The 25168-nt window shown below is 39.6% G+C and overlaps 1 protein-coding gene across 1 annotated transcript in view; it reads left to right on the forward strand.

The window, feature by feature from the left end:
* kdm4b (lysine (K)-specific demethylase 4B) overlaps positions 1 to 25168 on the forward strand; it is a 33106-nt gene that overhangs the window by 2540 nt on the left and 5398 nt on the right. The window contains exons 2-17 of the mRNA XM_086089548.1: positions 4523 to 4927; positions 5058 to 5233; positions 6235 to 6349; positions 8466 to 8659; positions 10664 to 10713; positions 14209 to 14312; positions 14769 to 14906; positions 19259 to 19455; positions 19551 to 19798; positions 19894 to 20054; positions 20170 to 20290; positions 21076 to 21236; positions 22262 to 22463; positions 22597 to 22673; positions 22795 to 22850; positions 23233 to 23341. Coding sequence (XP_085945674.1) covers positions 4553 to 4927; positions 5058 to 5233; positions 6235 to 6349; positions 8466 to 8659; positions 10664 to 10713; positions 14209 to 14312; positions 14769 to 14906; positions 19259 to 19455; positions 19551 to 19798; positions 19894 to 20054; positions 20170 to 20290; positions 21076 to 21236; positions 22262 to 22463; positions 22597 to 22673; positions 22795 to 22850; positions 23233 to 23341 — 2484 coding nt within the window. The 5' untranslated portion in view covers positions 4523 to 4552. The remainder of the gene's footprint in view (positions 1 to 4522; positions 4928 to 5057; positions 5234 to 6234; positions 6350 to 8465; positions 8660 to 10663; positions 10714 to 14208; positions 14313 to 14768; positions 14907 to 19258; positions 19456 to 19550; positions 19799 to 19893; positions 20055 to 20169; positions 20291 to 21075; positions 21237 to 22261; positions 22464 to 22596; positions 22674 to 22794; positions 22851 to 23232; positions 23342 to 25168) is intronic.

The following is a 25168-nucleotide window of genomic DNA, read 5'->3' on the forward strand; positions in this document are numbered from 1 at the left end:
AGGGTAGTTTATTTGTCACCACGGAGGAGAGGATCTGCACCATGCAGCTCGTTTCTGTGATGACATACGGACTTATTATTTTTATTAGCTTGTCCGTTTTGTTAGCAAGTTAGCACCTCACGTTCTCAATCACGGACTGTGTTGTCACCATGTCAAGCAGCCACGAAACAACGAATTACCTTCGGGTGACTCGGCGACAGCGTTTTACTATGTCCCCTTACCAAAAAGTAGTATACTTTAAGTAGATAATATAGAGAATACTTAAGTATACCCAAGTTTACTTTTCGAGTGTACTTATTCTTGTACTAAAAGTAAACTTTAAGTAAACTCCTTGGGACTACATTGGAACATTTTAGCTTTATAGTATATTTAAGTACACTCTTAAGCAGTGGTGGGCAAACTCGGTCCTCAAGGGCCGGCGTCCTGCAGGTTTTGGAGGTTTCCCTGCTGCAACACAGCTGATTCTAATCAACAGAATCGTTACCAAGCTTATGCAGAGCTTGCTGATGAGCTGATCATATATCAGCTGTGTTGGAGAAGGGAAACATCCAAAACCTGCAGGACTCCGGCCCTCGAGGACCGAGTGTGCCCACCCCTGCTCTTAAGTATACTTTGTGGCACACTTATGTCCACAGTTTAGTTTACAGCAAAAGCCCAGTGATGCATTGACAGGGATCGAACCAGCGAACACCGGTACCAAGGTCTGTGACAGTGTCCCCGGCGTGTCCTTCGGCGACTACTAACTTGCCGACCTGGAGTATGCAGACAATACCACCCTGTTCTGCACTACTCTGAACCAGCTCTGTGACGCACTTACACTGTCTATTAGCGGGAAGCAGCCAAGCTTGGTCTTAAGACCAAGCTCATGCATGTCGGCGACGGCCAGGACCTACAGGCCACATCGACTCGGATACCGTTGAATTTGTCCATTCATCTGTCTATCTGAGGGCTCCACCGTCACCAGTGATGGCAACATCAAGCCCCGAGATCGACCGACGCCGTGGACTCGCCACTGCTATGATGAAGTCCCTCTGGAGCCACCACTCGATCTCTCTTGCAACAAAACTCCTCAGTCCTTTCTGTACTCCTTTATGGCCTCTGTCATTGACTTTGGCCAGCACACTTGACGGGTTCGACAGCAGAGCCCTCCGAACCATCCTGAATGTGAGATGGTTCCATCATACCAGCAATGAGGTACTCAGAGCCCAGACCCAGCAACCACCCGTGTCCCTTCTCGTGGCCCAGCGCCGCCTTCGTTGGCTCAGCCATGTCCTCTGCATGCCCCAAGGGCACTCTTGTCGTTTGACCGGACAAGACCGCGAGGCAGGCCCCAGACCCGCTGTAAGGACGTCGTGCAGGTTGATCTGGAGGCTGTAGGACTGACGTGGGGGGAAGCTGAGCAGATGGCACCGGACCGCCCCCTTTGGAGAGCCCTGGTGAACCTGTTTGGCTCTACGCCTCCGATGCAAGAGCTTTAACTAACTAACTAATTCAAAAATCATGAAATACTCTGTTAATATGTATTGATTTGAGGAACCGTTTATTTTTTATTTATTTTATCTACACCACATGCTTCTCAAAGTGCTTTACAAAGGTTCACATTCACCCATTTGTTCATACACCAATGGGAGGCTACTGCCATGCAGAGTGCTGCCAGGTCCACTGGGAGCAAATTCGGGATCAAACCGTCAACTTTCGGTTTGGGAGACGACCACTCTACCACTGAGCCATTCTTAGTAAGCGAGGTGTGCAGTTACTTAAACAGAACAATACACGTTCTCAGCAAAGTAAGTATGAGGGAAAATGACTAACTTTTAACTCATTCACTCCCAGCCATTTTCACTGAAGCAGCCCCCTTCACTCCCGGTTGTTTTACTGGCGTTTGACTGATTTTTGCAAGGCCCACAGAATATTGTGTTCTATTGCTATAAAAATATGGAACCTACCAAAAGAAAGATTAGTCTCTGCTTTTATCAGGAAAAAAAAGTACAGTATTTCTATCTGTTTTAGTTTTGCATCAATTAGCATTAGAATATAGCTAAGTTTCATGATTATTCACAAATCTGTTAAAAATTGTAGGGAAATCAGCTTGTTTGCAACATAGCCCTGGTTGATCTCTTATACTCTGCTGCCATCTGCTGGCCGTTTTTGTAATAACTACTATTGCTTCAACTGTTCTCTGCAGTTGAGAGGCTGCATCAAAGTCTTCTGTATAAATACGTCTTCGGGACACTCAAAACATTTAAAATAGAACATATGTATACATTTTTGGGAGCAAATTAGTTAAGCATATTAATAACAATTTACTATAATAGAATAAATGAATAAAAAACAAATTGGACAATGCTGAAATATAATCGTAATTACTCTCCACCCCAAATTTAAAGTAATAAATAACCACTATGTTTAATGTAAACGTAAGAATACAGTATTCTACAATTGAATAGAATAAATACAAATACATTTGCAGACCCTGAAAAATAACCTATATAAATTCAATAAAAACTAATAATAATAATCAGTCAGTTAGCTATAGTTCTGCTCCATCAGTCCAAGCATGATGTGGACATTCATTTTAAAGAAGATACTCATTTTAAAGAAGATAATCGTTTGGGCATGCTGAGGTTTCAGCCGGTTCCGGTACTGCTCAAGAGCTTCTCGCACTCACTGCTTGTGCGGCGAGCAAGAGGCGCTTAGCTGCTGTTGCTGTAAGGATTGAGGGTTGTCTTGTTTGGTTGTATTAAACTTAACATGTGAAATTTGTGCATGGCAATTTTTTAGGATGAAAAACACTGCCACATTGCCAACATCACTCTAACTTCTTGCCACCTTATTAGCACAATAGCACATGTTGTGATCACGTGGGCTCTGCATGCTGGATTCGGTGGGGTGCTGCTGGAAAGAAGTACTGGAGCCTTTGACTGGAAGGGATTGCTTTAGAGATTTTAGACGCAGTGTCCTATAATACGATACATGTTTTCTTGTTCATATCGGACAGGGCTAGGCAATTAATAGAAATTTTGATTTTAGCTTTTCATGAGTTTAATGCATTATAATTGAAGAAAAAGATTATTGTGCAGAACGGCTTGGTGCGTTTGCAAGTTCCCGACATTGTGAAAGTTATGATTATGTTGTCCCTAAGCGTCCTTTAAATCACATCAGCATTCCTTGAATGTTTATTTTTAACAACGATAAATAACTGAAAATAAATGAAAAAGTTGTTAAATTGCACTGAGTGGATCATCATGTGCCCCTGCCCTGCGCAGAGAGTCGCGGGTAACCCCCTGAACACCGCTCGTGATAGGGACTGGGGACTGCAATTATTTCCCCACCAACGAGGAATTCCCAGTCAGTTTGGGTTATAAGAACGTGTTAAGTCCCTGCCTTTTATGCACACTGCCCGTCACTACTACCGATTGGATGGTTTAGTGAGGTCCTTGGATGGGCTCGGCGCACCAACAACGCAATCAAACTTGACTATCTAGAGGAAGTAAAAGTTTTAACAAGGTTTCCGTAGGTTCACCTACGGAAGGATCATTAACCGAAGGAGAGCGCCCACTCGGACAGGGCGGTGCAAAAAGATGCACAAAAGCACATCATATTCTCAATATGCAAAAACATTATATTAGTTTTTCTTCGTTGGTTTGTTCATTTCTAGAAATTACGTTCTTAAAACTATAAGCTCATTTGGCCAAACAGCCTATTACATTTCTTTGTAACACTATACAGCTCCATAGCAAAAGCTCATATCTCTCCCAAAACAGTTTACCATGTGTCAAAACTAAATGGACTTTTCCATATAGATCATCAGTGGCTCTAAAATGCACTGTCCCTTTGACATTGCACATAAGTACAGTGTTCCTTCATTTTCCGCTGGGGTTAGGTAAAAATGAATACAAAATTGCACCCCCAAAAATTTGCGAAACAGCAAGTCCGGAAAAAGCAAACACTGTACGTATTGTAAATATTGCCCAGCATTGTTGTAAAACTTTGTTTATTGTATATACTGCATTTTTTTGACTTTGGCAACGGCCTCTGCCTCGCTAGAAACTAGGAAATGGGCATGTGCGCAACCACTGATCTGTATGTGCAACGGAGCTTCTCCGTGATCTGTTTATTCTTCGTTAGTTGTTTCTGGTATTTCCGACACACTGCTGTTGATATAGCGCCTCCATAGTGGTGCAACACTGCATCTACAGTTAAAATATGTTGCTGCTGTACTGAACACAGCTGGAGTACTGCCTTGAGCGATATCAGTCGCTCTAGCTGGAGGCGGCCGCCTCCAAATTTTGAACACAGAAAAATCCCTGACTATACATTTCAATTCATATTGCACATAGTCGTCTGACCACTTTTCTTTCTTTTCTTAGTATGAAAGGATTACAATAATATAAATTTAAAAAAATCACAGAAATCACACATTTCTTCTGTGTATCAGAGGGTGCTTTAAGAAACATGTGAAAGAGATTTATTGGCATGTTTCAAAATGATAAATTCTGAATGTCCACATTTTCCCCTCCAGGTTTACCTGCAACCCTTAAAAGCGTCACGAATGGCGGCCAACGTAGTCACGGATGCGATGCATCTCCCTCACCCTGTACCAGCATCACTGCCTCCAGATGAAAACGGGATTCCCCTCCAGGAACCAGTGCTGGCAGCAATACCTGAGCCAGTGGTGACCGCTCACCCTCTTCCTGCTGCAGCTGCCACACAGGCTGAGCCCCCACAACCACAAACCACTGGTAGCCTAACCCCTGGTTCCGAGCTGCCCCAGGCTCCTCTGCCTCCACCGCCATCACCGTCTTGCACCAAGAACCCCAACAGCAAGATCATGACCTTTCGTCCGACCATGGAGGAATTTAAAGACTTTGCCAAATACATTGTCTACATGGAGAGTGAAGGAGCGCATCGTGCCGGTTTGGCTAAGGTGAGAACAACATCTAAACACGTTTCAGTTTTTCAGCCCTATGTAATTGCGAATGTGTATTTAGCAAAGTTGCAGTTACAGTCGACAGCACAAACGCATGAAAATGTTAAATATCTGTGTTCCCACCTAGGTGATTCCACCCGAAGGTTGGAAACCACGGAAATCCTATGAGGCCATTGAGGATATGGTGATCCCAGCTCCCATCATGCAAGTGGTGACTGGTCAGTCTGGTCTTTTTACCCAGTATAACATCCAGAAGAAATCCATGACAGTGGGCGAGTACCGCAAGCTGGCCAACAGTAAAAAGTAAGTTAACATTCTCACAACAGGAAGTCAAAGCCAACTTTATATTCTTCTTGAGTACATATATGGTTTATGGAACTGGGGCAAGGACATGAGAGGTTTTCACTGGTGATGAAACCGTCTTTTGATGGACGTGTACCAATGACAACCCTTAAATAAACTTTGCTTAAACTATGTTATTCTTTTGATCAGAACATTTAAGCGCTAAATTACAAGTATTGAGTATGTCTTTTTGGTTTTGGTAAATATAAATGTTAGTTATTTTAAGTTGCCTTGCAATGTCAGTCACATGCCCAGTATGGTTTTGGTCTTATAGTAATTCCAACGATCATTTTAAATTGACTAATCTGGCTATTATTTTGTTAATTAATCAATAACTCAGATAAAGCAAAAGCATGGGTTACCTTCCATCTCTTTATTTAAAAAAAGGACATTTCAAATTGACAGTGCAGAAAACACACATTAATTATGGTTCACTTAATAGATTGATGTGTAACATGTTGGAACATAGGCAAAAATATTGATTATTGTTTTCCAGAGTACAAACAGATTGAAATATATTTGCTGGTAGAACCTGAATGATGAGGTTGATAACCGCTGCAATAGTATGTCCGGTTGAAACATGGCTTGTCCGGGTGAGGCAACCAGCTTCTCTCTTTCTGTTGTTTAATTGTGGGGTGGGATTGTATGTGTGTTGTTTCTGTAAACCAAATGCAATACAATAGAAAATAAACAGGAGCGATTGTATGGCTACACATGTTAAATTGTGTTTTTTTTTTTGTTTTTTTTACAGCGCATGTCCGTGAGGTTTTGGAAGTACCGCGAGATTTTTCCCTGTTTTGTTTTGGCGGCTCCAAGTAACAAACATTAATTGTTGGACAGTGATTCGATACAATCGATAAAATACACATAAATTCTTTATTATTATTGTTTTGACTGTTCTTTTCTCACTGTAGGGCTCCTTGTCAACTCCATGTCTTTTAATGGGGCTTGTCCTGTTTTAGGTACTGCACGCCACGCCATAAAGACTTTGATGACCTAGAGAGGAAGTACTGGAAGAACCTGACTTTTGTGTCACCCATCTACGGCGCGGATGTTAGTGGATCTATCTATGATGAGGTTTGTGTTGGGGGTGTGGGAGTCACTTTTCGATAACCATTCCTACACAATTTTAAGCACTGGTGGCTCTAGACCGATTTACCTGGGATTATGAGGGGGGTGGCAGGAGGTTCAGTAGGAAGGACGGAGATTATAACCACCCCAGTAAACACGCATGTGCACATAAACTTCTAATTCAGTGTTCATTTTCAGTGCAGTTGTCAGTGATTTGCGGTAATACATATTTTTGTATATTGATCCGATACCATGTAAATACAGGGCTAGTATCGTAGATCCCAATACAGATATTTTTAAATATTTAAGGTGGATGCATCACCGCATTGGTAAATGTCAATTTTTTTTGGTGATGCTTCCTTCCTTTTTGTCAACATTAGATAACTTAAAATCCAAAATGTGGACAAAGTAAATTTTTAAATAAGAGACTTTATTATCAAAATGTATATTTTTAAGAAATAGTAAAAACGGCAACAAAATGTTTCCCTATTCAGTGTCATGTCTGAAGTTTTTTCTTAAAAATCCATTCCATCACGCTAGTATTGATACTTTGTATCGATACAATCAATAGTTGGATGAATCCGCCCACCGCTAGCGTTTGTGCATCATCAAGTTTAAAAAAAATGTTTAATGCAGCTCTTATAGTCATTCGATTGTGCATCACTGCAAACTACAACTACAACAATTAATGTACTGTATTGTTAAATGAATTCCTACCAAAGGTAAGTGTCAATTTTTTTTGTGATGCTTCCTTTTTGTCAACATTAGATATCTTAAAATCCAAAATTTGGACAAAGTTAATTTTTAAACAAGAGACTTTATGATCAAAATGTACATTTTTAAGAAATGGTAAATACAGCAACAAAATGTTTCCCTATTCATTGTCATGTCTGGAGTTTTTTCTTAAAAATCCATTCCATCACGCTAGTATTGATACTTGATATCGATACAATCAATAGTTGGATGAATCCGCCCACCGCTAGCGTTTGTGCATCACTGCAAACTACAAACTACAACAATTAATGTACTGTATTGTTAAATGAATTCCTACCAAAAGGGTAAATCAAAACTGAGCTTTATTACCTTTTCAAAAGTTTAAAAAAAATGTTTAATGCAGCTCTTATAGTCATTCGATTGTGCATCACTGCAAACTACAACTGCAACAATTAATGTACTGTATTGTTAAATGAATTCCTACCAAAAGGGTAAATCAAAACTGAGCCTTATTACATTTTCTAAAGTTTAAAAAAAAGTTTAATGCAGCTCTTATAGTCATTCGATTGTGCAAGTGTGGCTCGTTGGCTTAAACTCTGTTTTAATGTAGGAAGGGTAAAAAAATAAATAAAAATACAAATGTTGCATGCTATGCTGCCTCTCATGACCTTACACATGCCACAGAGAAATGAGAGTCTTGTGCTGTTCGTCTTTATACTCAAGATCAAGACATGCTGTTGCCTTAGTAACAATGGCTTTTAGGGTGAGAATATGGGATTAGTTTGGTTTGATGTTTGGGATGGGTATTTCATTTATTTAAAATATCTACAGGAAAATTTTTATGTCTCGCTAATGGAAGGCAAATCTACTGTAATCGAGAACAATCCAATGTGCTGGGAACACCACTGTCATTTGGCTGTAGAATTATCTTTTTTTTTTTTTTTTTAATGGAATAAAAACTAATGGTATGTTTTTTTGGTTTTGTTTTAAAAAAAAAAGTAGTCCCAACTTTTCATGAAGTACTAGTGAAGAGTTAGAAAGTTGAAGCTATATCATGGGCCTACAGATGGCAGTGTGACACCTTCAGGGATTGTGAGGGGGGTGGTAGGAGGTTCAGTGGGGAGGACAGAGATTATAACCACCCCAGTAAACACGCATGGGCACATAAACTTCTAATTCAGTGTTCATTTTCAGCATTCCCTGACAAGTTGCACCATCTGGTGGTCTAACTACAAATGTACAGGGTGGGCCATAAATTTACATACATATGATTTGTATACCTATGACACCTGGGATACCTTAGGTATCTCAAACATAAAAAAACAAAACATGTAGACTATAAAAATAATTGTATTTGTTCAGTTGCTCTGTTTTTACACACTTAAAAATGTATTCTGTCCGTCATCAGGACATTAAAGAGTGGAACATTGGCCACCTGAACACGCTGCTCGATATGGTGGAGCAAGAGTGCGGAATCGTCATAGACGGTGTGAACACTCCCTATCTGTACTTTGGCATGTGGAAGACCACCTTTGCCTGGCACACCGAGGACATGGATCTCTACAGCATCAACTACCTGCATTTTGGCCAGTCAAAGTCTTGGTCAGTCCCTCTTTCTTCCTTTTATCAGTGCCCCACTTCATCATGCTTGATAGGTATGTGTGCTGCGGAGGCCAACTTCAAAATAATTTTGAAATTGGCCCACGCAGCGCGTGGTAGGCGTCGCGGCTCAAGGCGGCCAGCTTGTCTCGTCCTCACGCGACATCCAACATTTACACAACATGCCATCCCTTAATTATATTCAATTGCTTGTTAATTAATCTGTCATTGTCATCATACGGCACAATTCTCCGGCGTTTGCATGTAATGTGATGCTTCCGTCTGTTCCCTCGGTTTTAGGATATTGACAAAATAAATGTGTTAAAGAAAATTTTCCATTTCAGCCACTTTCACGCCGGTTTGGAGCTTTCTTTTCTGTCTGGAAATTGGGAAGAGTGAACGAACGTTTACAAGCATACATTTCTGTCTTCTCGAGCTTTGCAATGGTGTTTTTTTTGCCTATAAACTCCATTAGGACAGTTAAAAATGGCACCAATTGCACCTGTCGTTTTGTCACTTTAAGGCTGAAAGCCGTTCAAACAATGCTTGCAAGCTTTAAGGTGTGCAGTTACGCAAACACGTTCCGCACTCTTATCTCTGCCATTCAAATGAAGTTTGGTAGCAAATTATTGTTGTTGTTTTTTTACTTGATTTTCACGCATGCACAAACGTAATGCGCACTTGGCCTATTAGTAAAACACTATGATGCAGTGCAGTTGTCCGTGATTTGCGGTAATGCATGTTTTAGTATATTGATCCGATACCATGTAAATACAGGGCAAGTATCGTAGATCCCAATACAGATACTTTTAAATATTTAAGGTGGATGTATCACCGCATTGGTAAGTGTCAATTTTTTTTGTGATGCTTCCTTTTTGTCAACATTAGATATCTTAAAATCCAAAATTTGGACAAAGTTAATTTTTAAACAAGAGACTTTATGATCAAAATGTACATTTTTAAGAAATGGTAAATACGGCAACAAAATGTTTCCCTATTCATTGTCATGTCTGGAGTTTTTTCTTAAAAATCCATTCCATCACGCTAGTATTGATACTTGATATCGATACAATCAATAGTTGGATGAATCCGCCCACCGCTAGCGTTTGTGCATCACTGCAAACTACAAACTACAACAATTAATGTACTGTATTGTTAAATGAATTCCTACCAAAAGGGTAAATCAAAACTAAGCTTTATTACCTTTTCAAAAGTTTAAAAAAAATGTTTAATGCAGCTCTTATAGTCATTCGATTGTGCAAGTGTGGTTCGTTGGTTTAAACTCTGTTTTAATGTATGGAAGGGTAAAAAAAATAAATACAAATGTTGCATGTTATGTTGCCTCTCATGACCTTACACATGCCACAGAGAAATGACCTCGAGAGTCTTTTTACTCAAGATCAAGACATGCTGTTGCCTTAGCAGCAATGGCTTTAAGGGTGAGAATATGGGATTAGTTTGGTTTGATGTTTGGAATGGGTATTTAATTTATTTAAAATATCTACAGGAAAGATTCTATGTCTCGCTGAAGGAAGGCAAATCTGCTGTAATCGAGATCAATCCAATGTGCTGGCCACACCACTGTCATTCGACTGTAGAATTATCATTGTTTTAAAAAATAAAATAAAAAAAAGAAGGAAACTAATGGTTTGTTTTTGTTTTAAAAAGTAGTCTCAACTTTTCATGAAGTACTAGTGAAGAGTTAGAAAGCTGAAGCTATATCTTGGGCCTATAGATGGCAGTGCGACACCTCAATTTTAGTTGTTGCTCATATTATTGTATAGTGCAATCAGCTTTATGTGACTCTTGCGGTTAAAAAAGATGCATAATTATAATAACTTCGTAAACTTACAATATAATAAATAACAGAAGATCATTCTACTGCTTGACATTTTGCCGCTATTATCTTTAAACATGACCCAGCCTTCCTATAAAAGTTGGTCATGTTCTGACCAACTTTGTTCTGCCTGACCAGCCGATAATAATTTTTGTCTCTTGTCTCTGCAGGTATTGTATCCCACCAGAACATGGCAAAAGGCTGGAGAGACTGGCGCAAGGTGAAACACCATATGTACAGTTTTTTTTGTTTTTTGTTTTTAATTCAAATTAGTCTGTAATATAACAAGTTGGGTAGTTAATGCCCTGGACTGTTCACTATAAAATATTTCAATCATTATGAAACCACAAAAAAGCATTATGAATAATAAAAAAAATAATAATAATTGTTACCCCTCCATTTCTGTGTGGCTAACACAGTCAACAATGTGATGCATTGTTTGTCAGTCGTAAAAACCTTTCACTTATGTTTCTTCTGTCGATGAGGAAGTTTAAGTATGCAGAATAAGCTAAAGAAAAATTGTAATATGAATCAAAAACAGACATTTGTTTTGTTGGCTTTCTCTTAATTACCCAGCTGCTTAAAAAAAGCGTCCAAAAATAGTTGCTGTAATTTAGCTATTTTAAATTTGAGTGAACTTTAGCGTTACATAGTGTGTGATTTTGGTTTCATCCTAAATAAAAAATTCAGTCGTAGAGGCAGCTAATAGATAGAAACCATCCATCATCCTTCTTGTGACATAGTCTCCTTTCATCTTCACCCCCCCCCCCCCCCTTATCTGTTTTGATCTCTGAGGATTAGCTTCTGTATGTCATGTCATGCAGGCGATGAGAGAGTTGCAAAATCCAAGATTCTAAATAACATTAAACACACAGTTTGTCCTTCTTGGTGCTTGGAAACAGAACAGTGTGATTGATCAAAGTGACATGTGACTAAGAATGAAATTCCAACAAATCGTCATATAGGGGATGTCCCAATAACTCGTTCGTGAATACCAATAGCATGGCAGTACGTTCAGTAAAGTCCCTCCCCCGCCTGATGCTGGTTGCTGATTGGTCGTTCGCAAAGATTCATGAGTGCTTGACAGGCTGCGTTTTCGTTTCTGCTCCCTGCGGCCACACAGGCTGAGCTCAAATTAACTGAAGGCCTGTCCAAATTTTCCATGGTTTATCCGCTCCACAGAGGCTACATGAGTATGAGCCTTAGAAGGACCCAGCCTGCAAAGGTCTCCCTTGCAGGATGCAGCCAGGTGTCTTTGTAGACTTTTCCCGACATGTTTGTTGTCACATCTTAGAGCATAAGCCATGGTCTGCAACCAGCTTCCATAATATAAGAACCTCATAGTTACACAGGTATCAGTCAGCGGAAGGATATAAAAGAACACATCCGTTCTTGAAAATATTTCTCTTTTTTGTTGTCCATGTTATTTGTCACACTAATGGCGGATAAAAAAAAAAAGAAGAAGATATATCTTGGTCTCGTTCTTTTATTTGTCTGAACTGTAATTGTGCGACATAGTAACTTTTTTGTTAACTTGATGGAAACTAACCATTTGTTATAATTGCCACCTTGTTGATGATCGAGAGTTCTGAATGCAAAAACTCACAAAAACTTAGATAACTTTGGATTTTTAAAGATACAATGGAAGATTGTTGTACGTAATATCTGCTGTTATAAAAGGTTTTCTTTTGTTATCCCATGGACTAGATTTAGAATTAAACACAAATGCACAGTATATAACATCAGTAATTATATACACAGCAACTTTGTAATCAGGTTTGGTATTGGCAGTGAGCTTTTAGGTAGATACCAATTACAGCCTTCCTCTTTCTTTCAAAGCAGCTGGCAGTGCATGTATGAAGTGGGAGGAAAGGGCCAATAACATTATTTAACAAGCACCCATTGACCTATTAAAGCCAGCCCCCTTCCTCCGCGCTGGCTGTCTCACGGTTTATGAGGTCCTAAAAAAGACAGTTATGAGTGTCGTAGGATTGCCTAATGGGGCTGTGACAATGGTCTTGTTACTTGCAACCCCGGTTACAGATTAGCCACAATGGCAGTTGTTGCTCTTATCTCTTCCTTCTTACGTCTGCTCTTCAGTCACATAGCCTACATTGTATCACTTGGCAGTAGTAGGTGGAACTGGGGAACTGGTGCAGTGATAGATTTGTCATTTTTAAGCTCCAAAAGACAATGTTTCAAATCATTATTGTTCTAGAGGTAACTGGTAAGCTAATACTGTTTTGAGTTAACTAACTGTCTCTGTCATTACATTGTTCACCTTTACCATCTCCAACAAATCGACAGATGATGAGACATTGGGGCCCATTTCCTTGTCTTGTTTTCTAAGGTGGACCCAAAAATATAATGTGTGTTGATTTGTACTATCTGTCATATCGAATTTGTGCTGGCTGTAGATTTGGGACAGACCCCTGTTCAGTATCGAAACATGTTTTCCAAGTTGTTGGTTTTTTTCTTAGGAGGGCTAGACTAGCAAGGTCTGATGCTACTCTACACTAATGAGGCAGAACTGCCAGTAGATGGCAGTAATGCACTATTTATGATTTGAGAGCAGCTGGGTTGTGACTGTATACAATGGAGTCCTAAGGACATCCTGTGCCCTATTGGGGTGGGTACCACTGCTGCTACTACTACTCTTAATGATCCGGCACTTTAATGTTGTGCATATATTAGTTGTTTAAACAACTGCAAAAATAGATAAAAACAATAATTTACAGAAAAATAATATATATATATATATTTTTTAAACCTTTTGGCCGTAATTTGTTGTTACCATAGCCCTGAGCAACTGTGATATCCTTTTCAGTCAACACCAAGTGGCAACATTTTGCTGATTAGCTCATATTCCACAAACACAATATTAATCATATTGCTGTGTTTAGACCAGTGGGGGCCAATACAACCTATTGCTGTAAAGAAAAATTTGGGTTAACATGCAGAAGGTAGAATCTGTTTCCGCATAAATAATGATGGTTTTTTTTTTTTTTTAATGGTCTCAAGCGCAATACGGACAAATTAGTATTCAATTGACCTGCCATGCATGCTTTTGGAATGTGGGAGGAAACTGGAGTACCCGGAGATAACCCACACAGGCACTGGAAGACCATGTTAACTCCATAAAGGAAGGCTGAAGCCCAGATTCAAACCAGCAACCTCTGCACTGTGAGGCGGATATGCTAACTTAACCATGATTGCAAATAGACAATTTACCGCGGACGGGCGAGTTTGGAGCGGTGGTAGACGGTGCGGCAAAAATCCGCATATTCGCCAAAGTTAAAAAATCTGAACTTTCTACGCATTTCGCCTTGCAGCCTGATGGGCTGAAATATGTGCCACATCGGCTTCAGGGATGGACTACGTCACACACAGCGACCTGTCTGTTGTCACCTGGAGTGCAACAACACGGGCAGCCACTTACCCCCGTAAAAACGTCAAAGTAATGTGAGAGAGAGGATGACATTCTCCTGCTTGTGTGTTTGCGTTGTGGTATTTTTCACTTCACTATTGTATCAGTGGAGTGCCTTGTTTTAAAATGCTGACAATACATCGCCACATGAGGGCAGCATAAGACATAAAAGAGGCGCAACATCTCACATGCAACCCTACTTCTTGTATGAAGAAAATGATCTGTCTTGTAAGATTTTTCTTAATATGACCACTGTGATTTTTGTTTATTATTTGTATTCCCTTGCAGGTTTCTTCCCTGGTAGTTCCCAGGGGTGTGATGCTTTCCTTCGCCACAAGATGACTTTGATATCTCCATCTATCCTGAAGAAATACAGCATTCCCTTTGACAGGGTGAGCAGCAGCTTCCAAAATAGGAAACTGACATTCATCTTATTTATCACATTCTTTGTTGAAATTTTCTGTACAGTTTCTCCTGTCAGATGGTAGTCATTAATTACTTCAGAAGAGAGGTTCTATGTTCCAGTGGGGCAAAAAAAAATGTTGTTTGCCAACTCCCATCTTATCTCACAGCCTTAGGACTGGGAAGTTCAAATGTAGCATAAATCTAGCAATATAACAAATTTCCCATCTGAGAAACGGTAACATGCCAGTGGATGGGGAATCAACAAATTTCATGAATTAGCAAAAATTAATTTGTAAAAAATGTCTTGTACTCAAGAAATTGGATGTTAAATTATCATCTCTTTATGATATACTCTTTATTTATTTGACTTGGGTAGATATTAACATTGTAGTTAAATTGTTGTGTATGACGTCTTCTAAATACATTTTCTTTTGTGTGGACAGGTAACTCAGAATGAAGGTGAATTCATGGTCACGTTTCCTTATGGCTACCACGCTGGCTTCAACCATGGCTTCAACTGTGCTGAATCCACAAACTTTGCCACTCTGCGTTGGGTTGACTATGGCAAAACGGCTACTCAGGTAAGATGATTCAGATAAAATTGCATTATTTAGTTGTACCATATGAAAACATTAACATAATGTATACCTTGATAAGATTTTATTGTGCTGATGATTGTTATGATCCAAGATGTGTGCCATACATACATACATACATACTGTTCTGCGGCCTAATGAAACTGAATCACCCTGAACAGCACGGACTAAACCAATAATATTCTGTGAAATGATTCAAACGATGTCATACATACCTGTGTATTGGATGTGATTAATGAAGAGCAATTTACAGTGGTACTTGGACTTTTGAGCACCCCCAAATTACACAATTTTTTTCTAAAGTTACAAGGTCGTCCTAAATGTGACTTAAAAGCAAGCTTCAGATATGCGGCTGCAAACCCACACCACATCCAAGCACACTAGAAAATGTGAACTATATGCTTTAAGCAATGCCTGAACTCTGATGCTTTGAACACACATTTCTGATGATGAAATCAATGAGCAAAGACGGAATGAAAATCCAACATGGTTACTAGCCGAAGAGGGACAGTAGTGAATGACGTTGTTGTTGCGGGAAAAACTTGATGACTGAAGAGTGACGTTGCTCACGAAGACGACGTCACGCAAATAGGCAAATTTGATTGGGCCGTCCTGTTTTTGGACTGAGACGAATCGCGGTCTATGGCCGCCTGTCTTTTTGATGTAAGTGGGTGTGGCTCGCCAGGCTAGCATCAGACTCCCATGCTAACTCCTTTGTTGTGCGTACTTGACGCTGTAAGTAATTACTAAGTTCTCTATAGTTCTGTGTGCGATTCGCCAATTCTACAGTTACCCATGTAAAATACCCAATTTCTGCCTTTATTTTACGTTCCACCGCTTGTTTCGGTCGCCATTATTCACGAGCCTGTAGTTGCCGTTTGCCTGTGACATTTAGGAGGCTGTAGCTGGAAGCCTGTTAACATCAACATTCAACAGCACCGTGTTCTGTCATCAGTGTGGTTTGTGGTGATTCAACCAAACCTCCGGATTCACTGCAGTCTTTCTAACCGAAGACTTAGGCCAGACGAGTGTAAACCCAGCATCATACAATAATATTCCACAGTTTGTTTTCAACAACCAATTTGCTATTCAGTTTGCGTCACCACCCATCTTGTGCATATTCACACGTTCATAGGTGAGCTGTAACAGATCCTAGTTGAATTTGGGCCGTTGATCAATTTGAGGACAACAAATTGCAGAGATGATTTTAACCTTCAGTCTGAACAGCAAACTTAGATTCACAATATGCTGTTTGTGTGTGTGTGTGTGTGTCATTGAAAATGACAAAATAACAAAATATAGTACTCTACCGTGTTTGTCCATTCAAGTTTGTACTGTTCAGCAGTAGTATGACATCCAGATCATAATCAAACCAATGACGTTTCTTCACTCATATTATGGGAAAGGTGAAATGGGCTATTAGTAATAATCAAAATTGCACTGCGGAGGCTCATAAAACATGTTACAGGCTCTAAAGGCTGCCTTTGCCACATTGAACTCCTGTATTGCAAATGTGACTTGAAGCTATTTTAATTTGCAGTTTCCGAATTAAAATTGTCTCTGAGATCACCTCCATAGAACCATGTGGTCTTGAGGGAAAACTGTACTCTTCCTTTGTGTTGTACCTTTTTTCACTCACTAAGTTGAAAGGTTGTAGTCTATTTCTGCTTGTACTCTAGTATACTGTACATTCCAGTCTCAATTGTAGAATAGATCAGATTTGTGTGGTTAGTTGACAGGCTGTAGCATTAATTTAGATACACTGACAATTTAATTTGTGTCAAATAAATCCAGTGTCATTCCAGACTGATATCCACCAAACTCAAGTAACCCATGTCTGAAAAGGAGGCCAATTGTTTGGAATTCTTGTTTTTGTATAGCCAGTGATAGATCGCGCTTATTTCAGAGTATTGCGAGACTTTTTGCGTTGGGGAGCAGAAAGAGAGGCATTTAATAATCTTATTTGAAGTGTCATCCAAATGATAGAAACAATATTCATTCGTCTCTGACTTCATCACATAGTGTTCCATCATCATCTGCAAGACAACATATATTAATGTTTGTGCCAGTCAAGTGGTGTCCAAATTCAATGTAGGTTGGATATTGTTTTGGTGGGTACAGCGGCACATTCTGTTGTTCAGTAATTGAACACAAGGCCCTCCACACAGCTCAGGAAATTATACAACTTGAATGTAAATACAGCAAGCCAGGAAATAAAATATTGTCCTCCACCTCTAGTCCGCCATCTTGTTTTAATCTTGTCTCCATTTCTCTCCCAATCGTGTTTCTCATTTGGATGTTTTTCTTTCATCTTTGGTGTGCCCCTTTTGATATTACACTGTTGAACAGCAAGACATTTATATACAGTATTCTGAAGATGTAGCGTTTGTGAGAGGAGATTCACAAAATTCACAATTTTGAAGCCTTGTTGTAACCGATGATTTTAATTATTATTATTATTTTTAATCAATCAAATTTGGCAGAGTGGTGTGTGTAAATTGACTTGTTTCTTATGGAGGACCAAAACTAAAGATACGGTAAATATATGAATAAATAAATATGTGAAAATAAAAACGTATATAAAATTCATCCATCCATTTACTGCCACTTATTCGGGGTCTGATCGCGGGGGCAGCAGCTTTAGGAGGGAAACCCAGACTTCCCCCTCCCCAACCACTTCAACCAGCTCCTCCAGCGGGATCCCAAGGCCAACTGAGAGACATAGTCTCTCCAGCGTGTCCTGGGTCGTCCCCGGGGCCTTCCGCCGCTGGGACATGCCTGGAACACCTCTCCAGGGAGGCGTCCAGGAGGCATCCGAACCAGATGCCCGAGCCACTTCGACTGGCTCCTCTCAATGTGGAGGAGATATATAAAATATAATTCAAAAACTAAATACAAAAAATACATACAAATGGAAATAAAAACAACAAAATACACATATATTAGGGGTGTAAATCTCTCCAATCAAGACAATTCAATACACATTTTGATAAGTGGGGTGCGATCCGATACAGAGACGGTTCGATTTTAAAGGATCTGTGTGCAGTTTGTTACTTTTTTACTCGCGACTGCCACCTCTGGCCCAAAGCATAACTGCAGCATCTGTGTCAGGCTCGTTCATGGTGCGCGTGCGAATTGACATACGAAGAGATGACTTCAAATGAGATAAGAAAAACTCCGCCCCTCCCCTCCTCAAGCAAACTGGGGAGTGTGAGGGTCCGCACACTCTACTATAAAGGGAAAATAAAATGTTATTTCTACCTCCTCCTGCATCACTCCGCTGCAATAAGCCCAGACGACGGACTTATAAAAGTCTGTGGTCCTGAAATACTCGACCAATAAAAACCATACGTTTTTACTTTCGCAAACACAGCATTGTGACGTTGTATTCTCTTCTGCGCATGCGGGTCACTTTGGGCACTCATTACGTCCACACAGCAGACAGACTGAGGCCGCAGTTAATAGGTAATGTGAACGCTTGCTCCAAAAAATCGGATTTCTCCCAAAAATCATAATTGACCATTAAGACCAGCAGTGTGAACGTAGCCTTAGAGTCAAGGAAATGCAGTTTCAACAACTCGCCTGTGAATAATGTTCTCATTCATCTAGGATATTTCATTCTCATGGCATTGAATCGATCGCAACTGGATTGTTTTGGTTGTTTTATAAAGCAGTTTTGAGCAGCTGTATCAGCAACATAAAACCAATTTATAACGTCTTGACCGGGCCAAATCGGCCGGTTCAAGCTATTTTTCGACAGATTCATTAGTCCGTGTGCCGGTGCACTCGCATCGTTAAACTCAAAACCGGATTTCCGGTTCAAATCGTTTTTTGTTACACCCCTAATATATATCTATAAATAAATAAAGTAAAAATAGATACAAAAATAATAAATGAGATTTAAAATAATAATAATAAATGTAATTTATATATATATATATATATATATATATATATATATATATATATATATATATATATATATATATATATATATATATATATATAAAAACGCTTTGCTCTCACATTTATTTATTTCATGCTGCAGACTCCCTGTCGGCACGAAATTGTATTCAAATGTGGGGGTGGTTCTAAACGCGTCTTGGGTTGAACTCAATGGTCACGTGAGCAGGTCTGCGAACAAAGAAGTTCCGCTCTGCTTGCATGGAGAGCTCCAGCAATGGACAATCTTGTCCACTGTCACCACAACTTGCGACTATAGTCGGTCGAAGAGTCGAGCAAGTTGTGGTAACGGTGTGACTTAAGTTGCTCGACAATACTTTCTGAAGTGGTTGGTTCATCTGTTTGTTTGTTGTTTTTCCCCCTCCGTTATTTAGTGTACCTGCCGTAAGGATATGGTGAAGATCTCCATGGATGTTTTTGTGCGCTGCCTCCAACCGGATCGTTATGATTTGTGGAAGCAGGGAAAAGACATCTTAACGTTGGACCACAGTCGGATCACAGAGCTCAGCAGTCCAGAATTGGAGCGCTGGAGAGAGCATCGTGTCACATACAGAGCTAACCTTCTGCGGAGGTAAGTCTTATCATCCGTGACTCCAAAAGGGTCTTGTTGCACAGAAAAGACAAGTTGTCTGCATATGTGTTTTGACTTTCTCGTCACTGTCCCAGGGCCATGCAGAAAATGAAGCAGTTCCGCCGTCTGAAGTTGGTGGAGGTGAAGGTGCTGGCAGAAGAGGGCATTGAGTTAAATGCTGCTGAATACCAGCGTCAAGTAGAAGAGCGGGAAGCCCAGCGGAAGCAGGAGAGAGAGGAGCGTCTTGCCAAAGAGGCCATGATGACTCTTGAGGCCATGGAGCGTAGGGAACTGGAGGCTGCAGAAGCTGCCTCAAGAGCGACAGAAACGTCAACTCAAGAATGTAAGGAGTTGGAGAGTTAAGAGCTTGACTTTTTTTTTTTCTTCATGCAAAGATTTGAATAAGCCTATGTTTTTTCCTCCATTGATCTTTGCCAGATCCAGAGGCCCAGCAGCAGAGCATGACTGAGAATATGACAGAAGATGATCAGATAAAGCCGAAAATGACCGCCATCACTGGATTTCAAGAAGCTTTTGAACAGTTTGCTGCGTCACGGTTTGTCATCTCAGATGACACAGAAGAAATAAGCTGTAACCAGGTATTTTACATTTTTCAAAATATATTATCATATAGATTCTAGTACACAAGTACCTTTTTACATGTGATAGCTTGTGTTTTGTCCTATATGAAACTGAAAACTGTTTATTTGCCAGGCAAGCTACTCCAACAAGAAGGTGACGACAAAGGTTAAGAAGAGCAGACGTCATCCGCTTACCAAACCACCCATGCGGTCTCCTTTGACCGTTGTCAAGCAAGAGCCGACAGATTCTAAAGGTATCATCATGCCGTTGATTTGATTTTTGTTTATTTTTGACTGTTACTCATAGAGGGAGTCAGAATGCAACTTTGCCCTTGATTACTAAAGCCACCTCCATTTATTTGTTTCATCTTTGATTTTTCGCTATAGACTTTGTCCCATCCACTACACTACAGCATTAGAAATTAAAAGGATGTTTTCCCCCCATTATTGAACAAGAGCAAGAAAAACAAACTAGACTGCATCTCCCTTTATTGTTAATACATTTAAAACCGTATGACCGTTCTTTTTTTGTTTTGGTATCCTGACTGGCAGTTATTGATCTAGGGATCATGACCTCCAACTAACTGCTTTCAAAGTCACTTAAAATCTGAGATTAGAGACCCAACCAGTGGCTTGTCCTTCAGAAACAGTGGATGGACGACAACGAACAACAGAAAATGTTAAGTGTAAGAAAAGTCTTATTAAATGGAAACCTGAGAGATCTTCCTGTGTGCTGTTCAGAGCTGACAAATTGTCTGGATCAGTAGCTTCAGGGGATTCACTGAAAAATTGATTCTCAACCCAATGGGAGCATGTTGTTGAAACCTCTGCTATTTGTGTCCTTCAAGCAATTATACCTCAAGTGCTGTCCCCTACTCCCAAACAATGCTTTTCTTGCTGAATGCTCGCTGCTCGACATAATTTTTGGGCATCTGATAAATTATTATACATTTTCTCTGAATGAAAATGCAATGCAGTTGTTTAATAATTAACTGACAAGTTTCAGATTCTAAACTTTGTCACATTCATTTATCATCAGAGATTTCTTCGCCCATGACACTTGAAAGCAGCATGGAGAAACAGGAGCACCTCTGGCAGACTCGCTCCCGCAACTTCTTGGCTGAGAAGTCCTTCAATTCCGCCGTGTCAATATTTCAGCCATACTGTGCTGTCTGCTCCCTCTTCTGTTCATATCAAAAGGTACCTCCACACACCGCATGATTTTACATATTAAGTTGCCAAACACTGGTATTAGCCTTTACTATGGTTACTATAGCAAAGAAAATGGTGATTTTTTTTATCTTGCCACCAGTCACTCAGAAGAACACAGAAGTAACTGAAATACTGAATTTAGAATTCTGATACGTGATACGTACTTACAGCTATGAATCGTCTACTTACCTCTGCAATTCTTTTTCTGCACGGTCACCAATCCATACAAATACAGTTTATTCAGTATATATATAGTTTTTTCCATCAGTATTGAACTCATTCAAACCCAAAAATGGCTAGCAGGTGGCAGCAGAGTATAAGAGATCGCCAGGGCCATGTTGCAACAAGCTCTTTTTGTCAGTGTTTTCACTGACCAGGAATGTGAATATTGACGAAACTTAGCTACATTCTAATGATAATTGCTGCAAAACGGAAATAGATACAAATATACTTTATTTTCCTGATGAAAGAAGAGACTCTAATCTTTCTTTAGGTGTAGTTTCCATGTTTTTAATAGCAATAGAACACAATATTCTGTGGGCCTTACAAAATCTAGTAAAACAGCCAGGGGCAAAGGGGTTTGTGTCAGTAAAAAACAGCTGGAAGTGAATGAGTTAATTTACTACGTACATTCAAGCGATGTACGTAGCGGCAGGTCACAGAATGGGTGATCGAGGAAGCCCTTCAAAATGTTAACACTCTTCTTTATAAAAAGCAAATCGTGCTAGTTAGAGATTCAGACTCTGCTTTTTATCTTGTTCAAACCATTACTTAAGGGAAGCCCGACGTGCAAGAAATATGCGGCATGCTGTTAAATGGCTTGATCAATTTAAGTGCATCCAAGACTGTAAGCCATTTTCAACACTTTAGATTGGCAAATAATTTGTAGATATAACCACCCACATGTGTGGAATGACCAATAATATGGATTTTTGGAGAAAATACAAATTAAGTGTGATATTTGAGCAAGTCAATAGCATCAGTTTATATTGTCTTTCTACCTGTCTTTTCAGCCACACAGTGAGCCCACCAATACAAATGACGGCCAGCGCACTACCCCATGTCATGGAAGTCGAACTCGCCCAATAATCCCTGAGATGTGCTTTAGTGTTGGGACAGGCAGTGCCGAGCCTCCCCCCACGAGCAACTACATTGGGGAAGATGGAACCAGTGTCTTGTTATGTTGCTCCTCATGCAGCATGCAGGTTCATGCTAGTAAGTACTAAAATTAAATAAAATTGAACCTGGGGGCGGCGGGGCTGGTTATGCAACACTTTTATTACCTTGTTTCTTAGTTGTTGTATGAAGTGGGCATTCAGCTAAATAACATTACTTTTCTCTATTAAAGGTTGTTATGGCGTTAACCCGGACCCTGTCCCCCAAAAATGGACATGCTCCAGATGTGCGGCAGGTGCATGGGCAGTGGTATGTGTCACATTCTTCCACAAAACCCACGTTAACGCCAATGCATAAGGCCAATGTATGAAATATTAGCTGATCTGAATTAATCCATATTTCTGTCTTGTCAATGTATTGTACTTTTTAGGAGTGTTGCCTCTGCAACTTGCGGGGAGGAGCTTTAAAGGTTACCGCCGACAACAGGTATGTTACGGTCAGCCACATGGTAAAAACACATATAGTATTAAAAATACATAAATAGTCTCCCAAACCACTATACAATTGAAAATGTAAGGTCCAAGTGAGTCCTTTATGGTAAAAGAAAATACATTTTTTTGCATTTCATAGGAAATGATGGAAATTGTAATAAAATGTTTCAAGGTCCAACTGTCAAACCTTTCACAATTTAAACTTGTCATTTGTTAGCCATTGGATCTTTTAGTTCTTTTCTTTTAGATCTTTTAATTTTAAATGGGTAATGGGATGCAAGCTATATCAAATTATTTGGCATCTGTTGTTGGAGAGCCTCACTATTGTATGACCAGAGGTAATTGTTATTTTATTGCTGTTTCTGCTCTTGAACCAGGTGGGCCCATATCATCTGTACCATTGCTGTGGCCGAAGCTCGTTTCATCAATGCCACTGAGAGGGAGCCAGTGGATGTCAGTGGTGTTCCAGAATCACGGAAAAATCTGGTAAGTTAATGCAGAAACAGAGAAAATCAAGCAAGGTGATATGAAACGAGCAGGGGAGGGGAGGGTAGAATCTTCCTGTATAATGTAAACTGTCTCCCTGCACTCATTGCTCACTGCAGCCGTCTGATTTCTTTATTCCGTTTCATCTTCTCCTTTCTTATTTAGGAGAGTGTATGCCCACTCGGTACACTGTAGCATTGTTCTATGACCCTGTATCCATCCATACATGCATCAGGTTACCATTAGTAGATGGGTTAGTGGGGTATTTTTCCAAACTGAAAAAGAGCTGGGATAAAATGGATGTGCTTAGGGATAACAAATACTCAAAACCAAGTAATTTGGCTCGACACTAAATGAACTGCATTGATCCTAAAGGTGGGGACAGTTTCCCAATTGCTATTGTAGCTTCGAACATAACCCGTCTCCTTTCTTTCTACCTTCCTTCTCACTTAAATTCTGCTTCTTGGATTCTGCTTCTTCTCCACTCATTCAATCCCACTACACAGGCAACGACATTGCACACTGCTGCATAATCACAAATAATGTCACCTCGCTCCTTTTATCATTCTGTGAATAATCTATCAAAGACACATTGGGTGACATTTACTTCCGAGTGCTGTCAAAGCAGGTTTTCCCCAACTTGTCTTATAAGATCAAGAAAGATAAGAGAGGGATCTGTTGTAATGATTAGGAAGACTGGGCTGATCAAATGTGAGCGTGTAACTTGAAAACCCATTTTGATTTCACAATATTCAGCAACTTGCAATACTCTCTAAATTTGAACATTGAAGTTTTGCTATTTGTCCTGATCTACAGTAGTGCTACTTTTGTGTATGTATATCCAGATCAAACATTTAAGAAGGCGTCTATGTAAACTAGTGATATTTTTATTATGCTGGATGGCAAAAAAAATTTGTTCTTATAATTTTAGCAGCGCTTCCTGTTTACCACCTGTGTCGTGCCCGGTTGAAATGAGTGTGTGCTGTATAGCAAGGAGCAGCATTCAGAGATTCACCAGGAAACTTTATGAATGAATGTGCAATATTTATTTTGACACCTCATTATAGATATGTGTATTGTACAGAGGTCCACAAGCATATATTCCTATATCAGCTTTTTATTTTATTGTTATTTTTTAAATAAGTAGCACAACCCTACAAAATAAATGCTATGTTACAGTTGTGGGTAGGTACTGAAAATAGTGAATGCACAACTAAAAGGTACATTTGATAGTTTACAGCATTTTATACTCCTAACATCATCTCAAACCTGCCCATTTATTTATTTTGATATGACTATATTTATATTCGCTTGGTGTCAAGCAACATCAAATTTGCAGAGTATATAATGAGGGACACATTGAGAAAAATCTTACCACAAAATCCTCTGGGATATTACCTTCTGCACAAATACAAAATAATGAATGAAATTAAATTATGAACCATATTTCTCAGTTTTATTAATTAGAGTGATATTTCTCGCCCTGCTGGCCACTTTTAAATTTTTCCCAAAACTTAAGATACAAAAAAAATAAATAAAAGGAATTGCCAAGTGTGAGTGTGTAAGGAACGAGGAGGAAAATGAATATTCTTTTAGAAATGATGGGGTCACATAACGCAACGATTCAAGTCAATTTCTAATTGAAAGGCATGACAGTATGTTGTAACATAATGATTGCGAAACCTAAGGGTATTAAATAGGCTGTATTGAAAACATAACCCTGTATGACCTGACACATTTCCCCTCGGGTACATATTTTATCATCCTGGTTACATGCTGGCATTTAATTTTTCTGTTTTGCTTTCTGGTTAAACGTGGATTGAGGTA

Source organism: Leptonotus elevatus, chromosome 11 (assembly GCF_054856555.1).
Source record: "Leptonotus elevatus isolate MCC_2025b chromosome 11, RoL_Lele_1.0, whole genome shotgun sequence".
In the NCBI taxonomy this organism is placed as follows: Eukaryota; Metazoa; Chordata; class Actinopteri; order Syngnathiformes; family Syngnathidae; genus Leptonotus; species Leptonotus elevatus.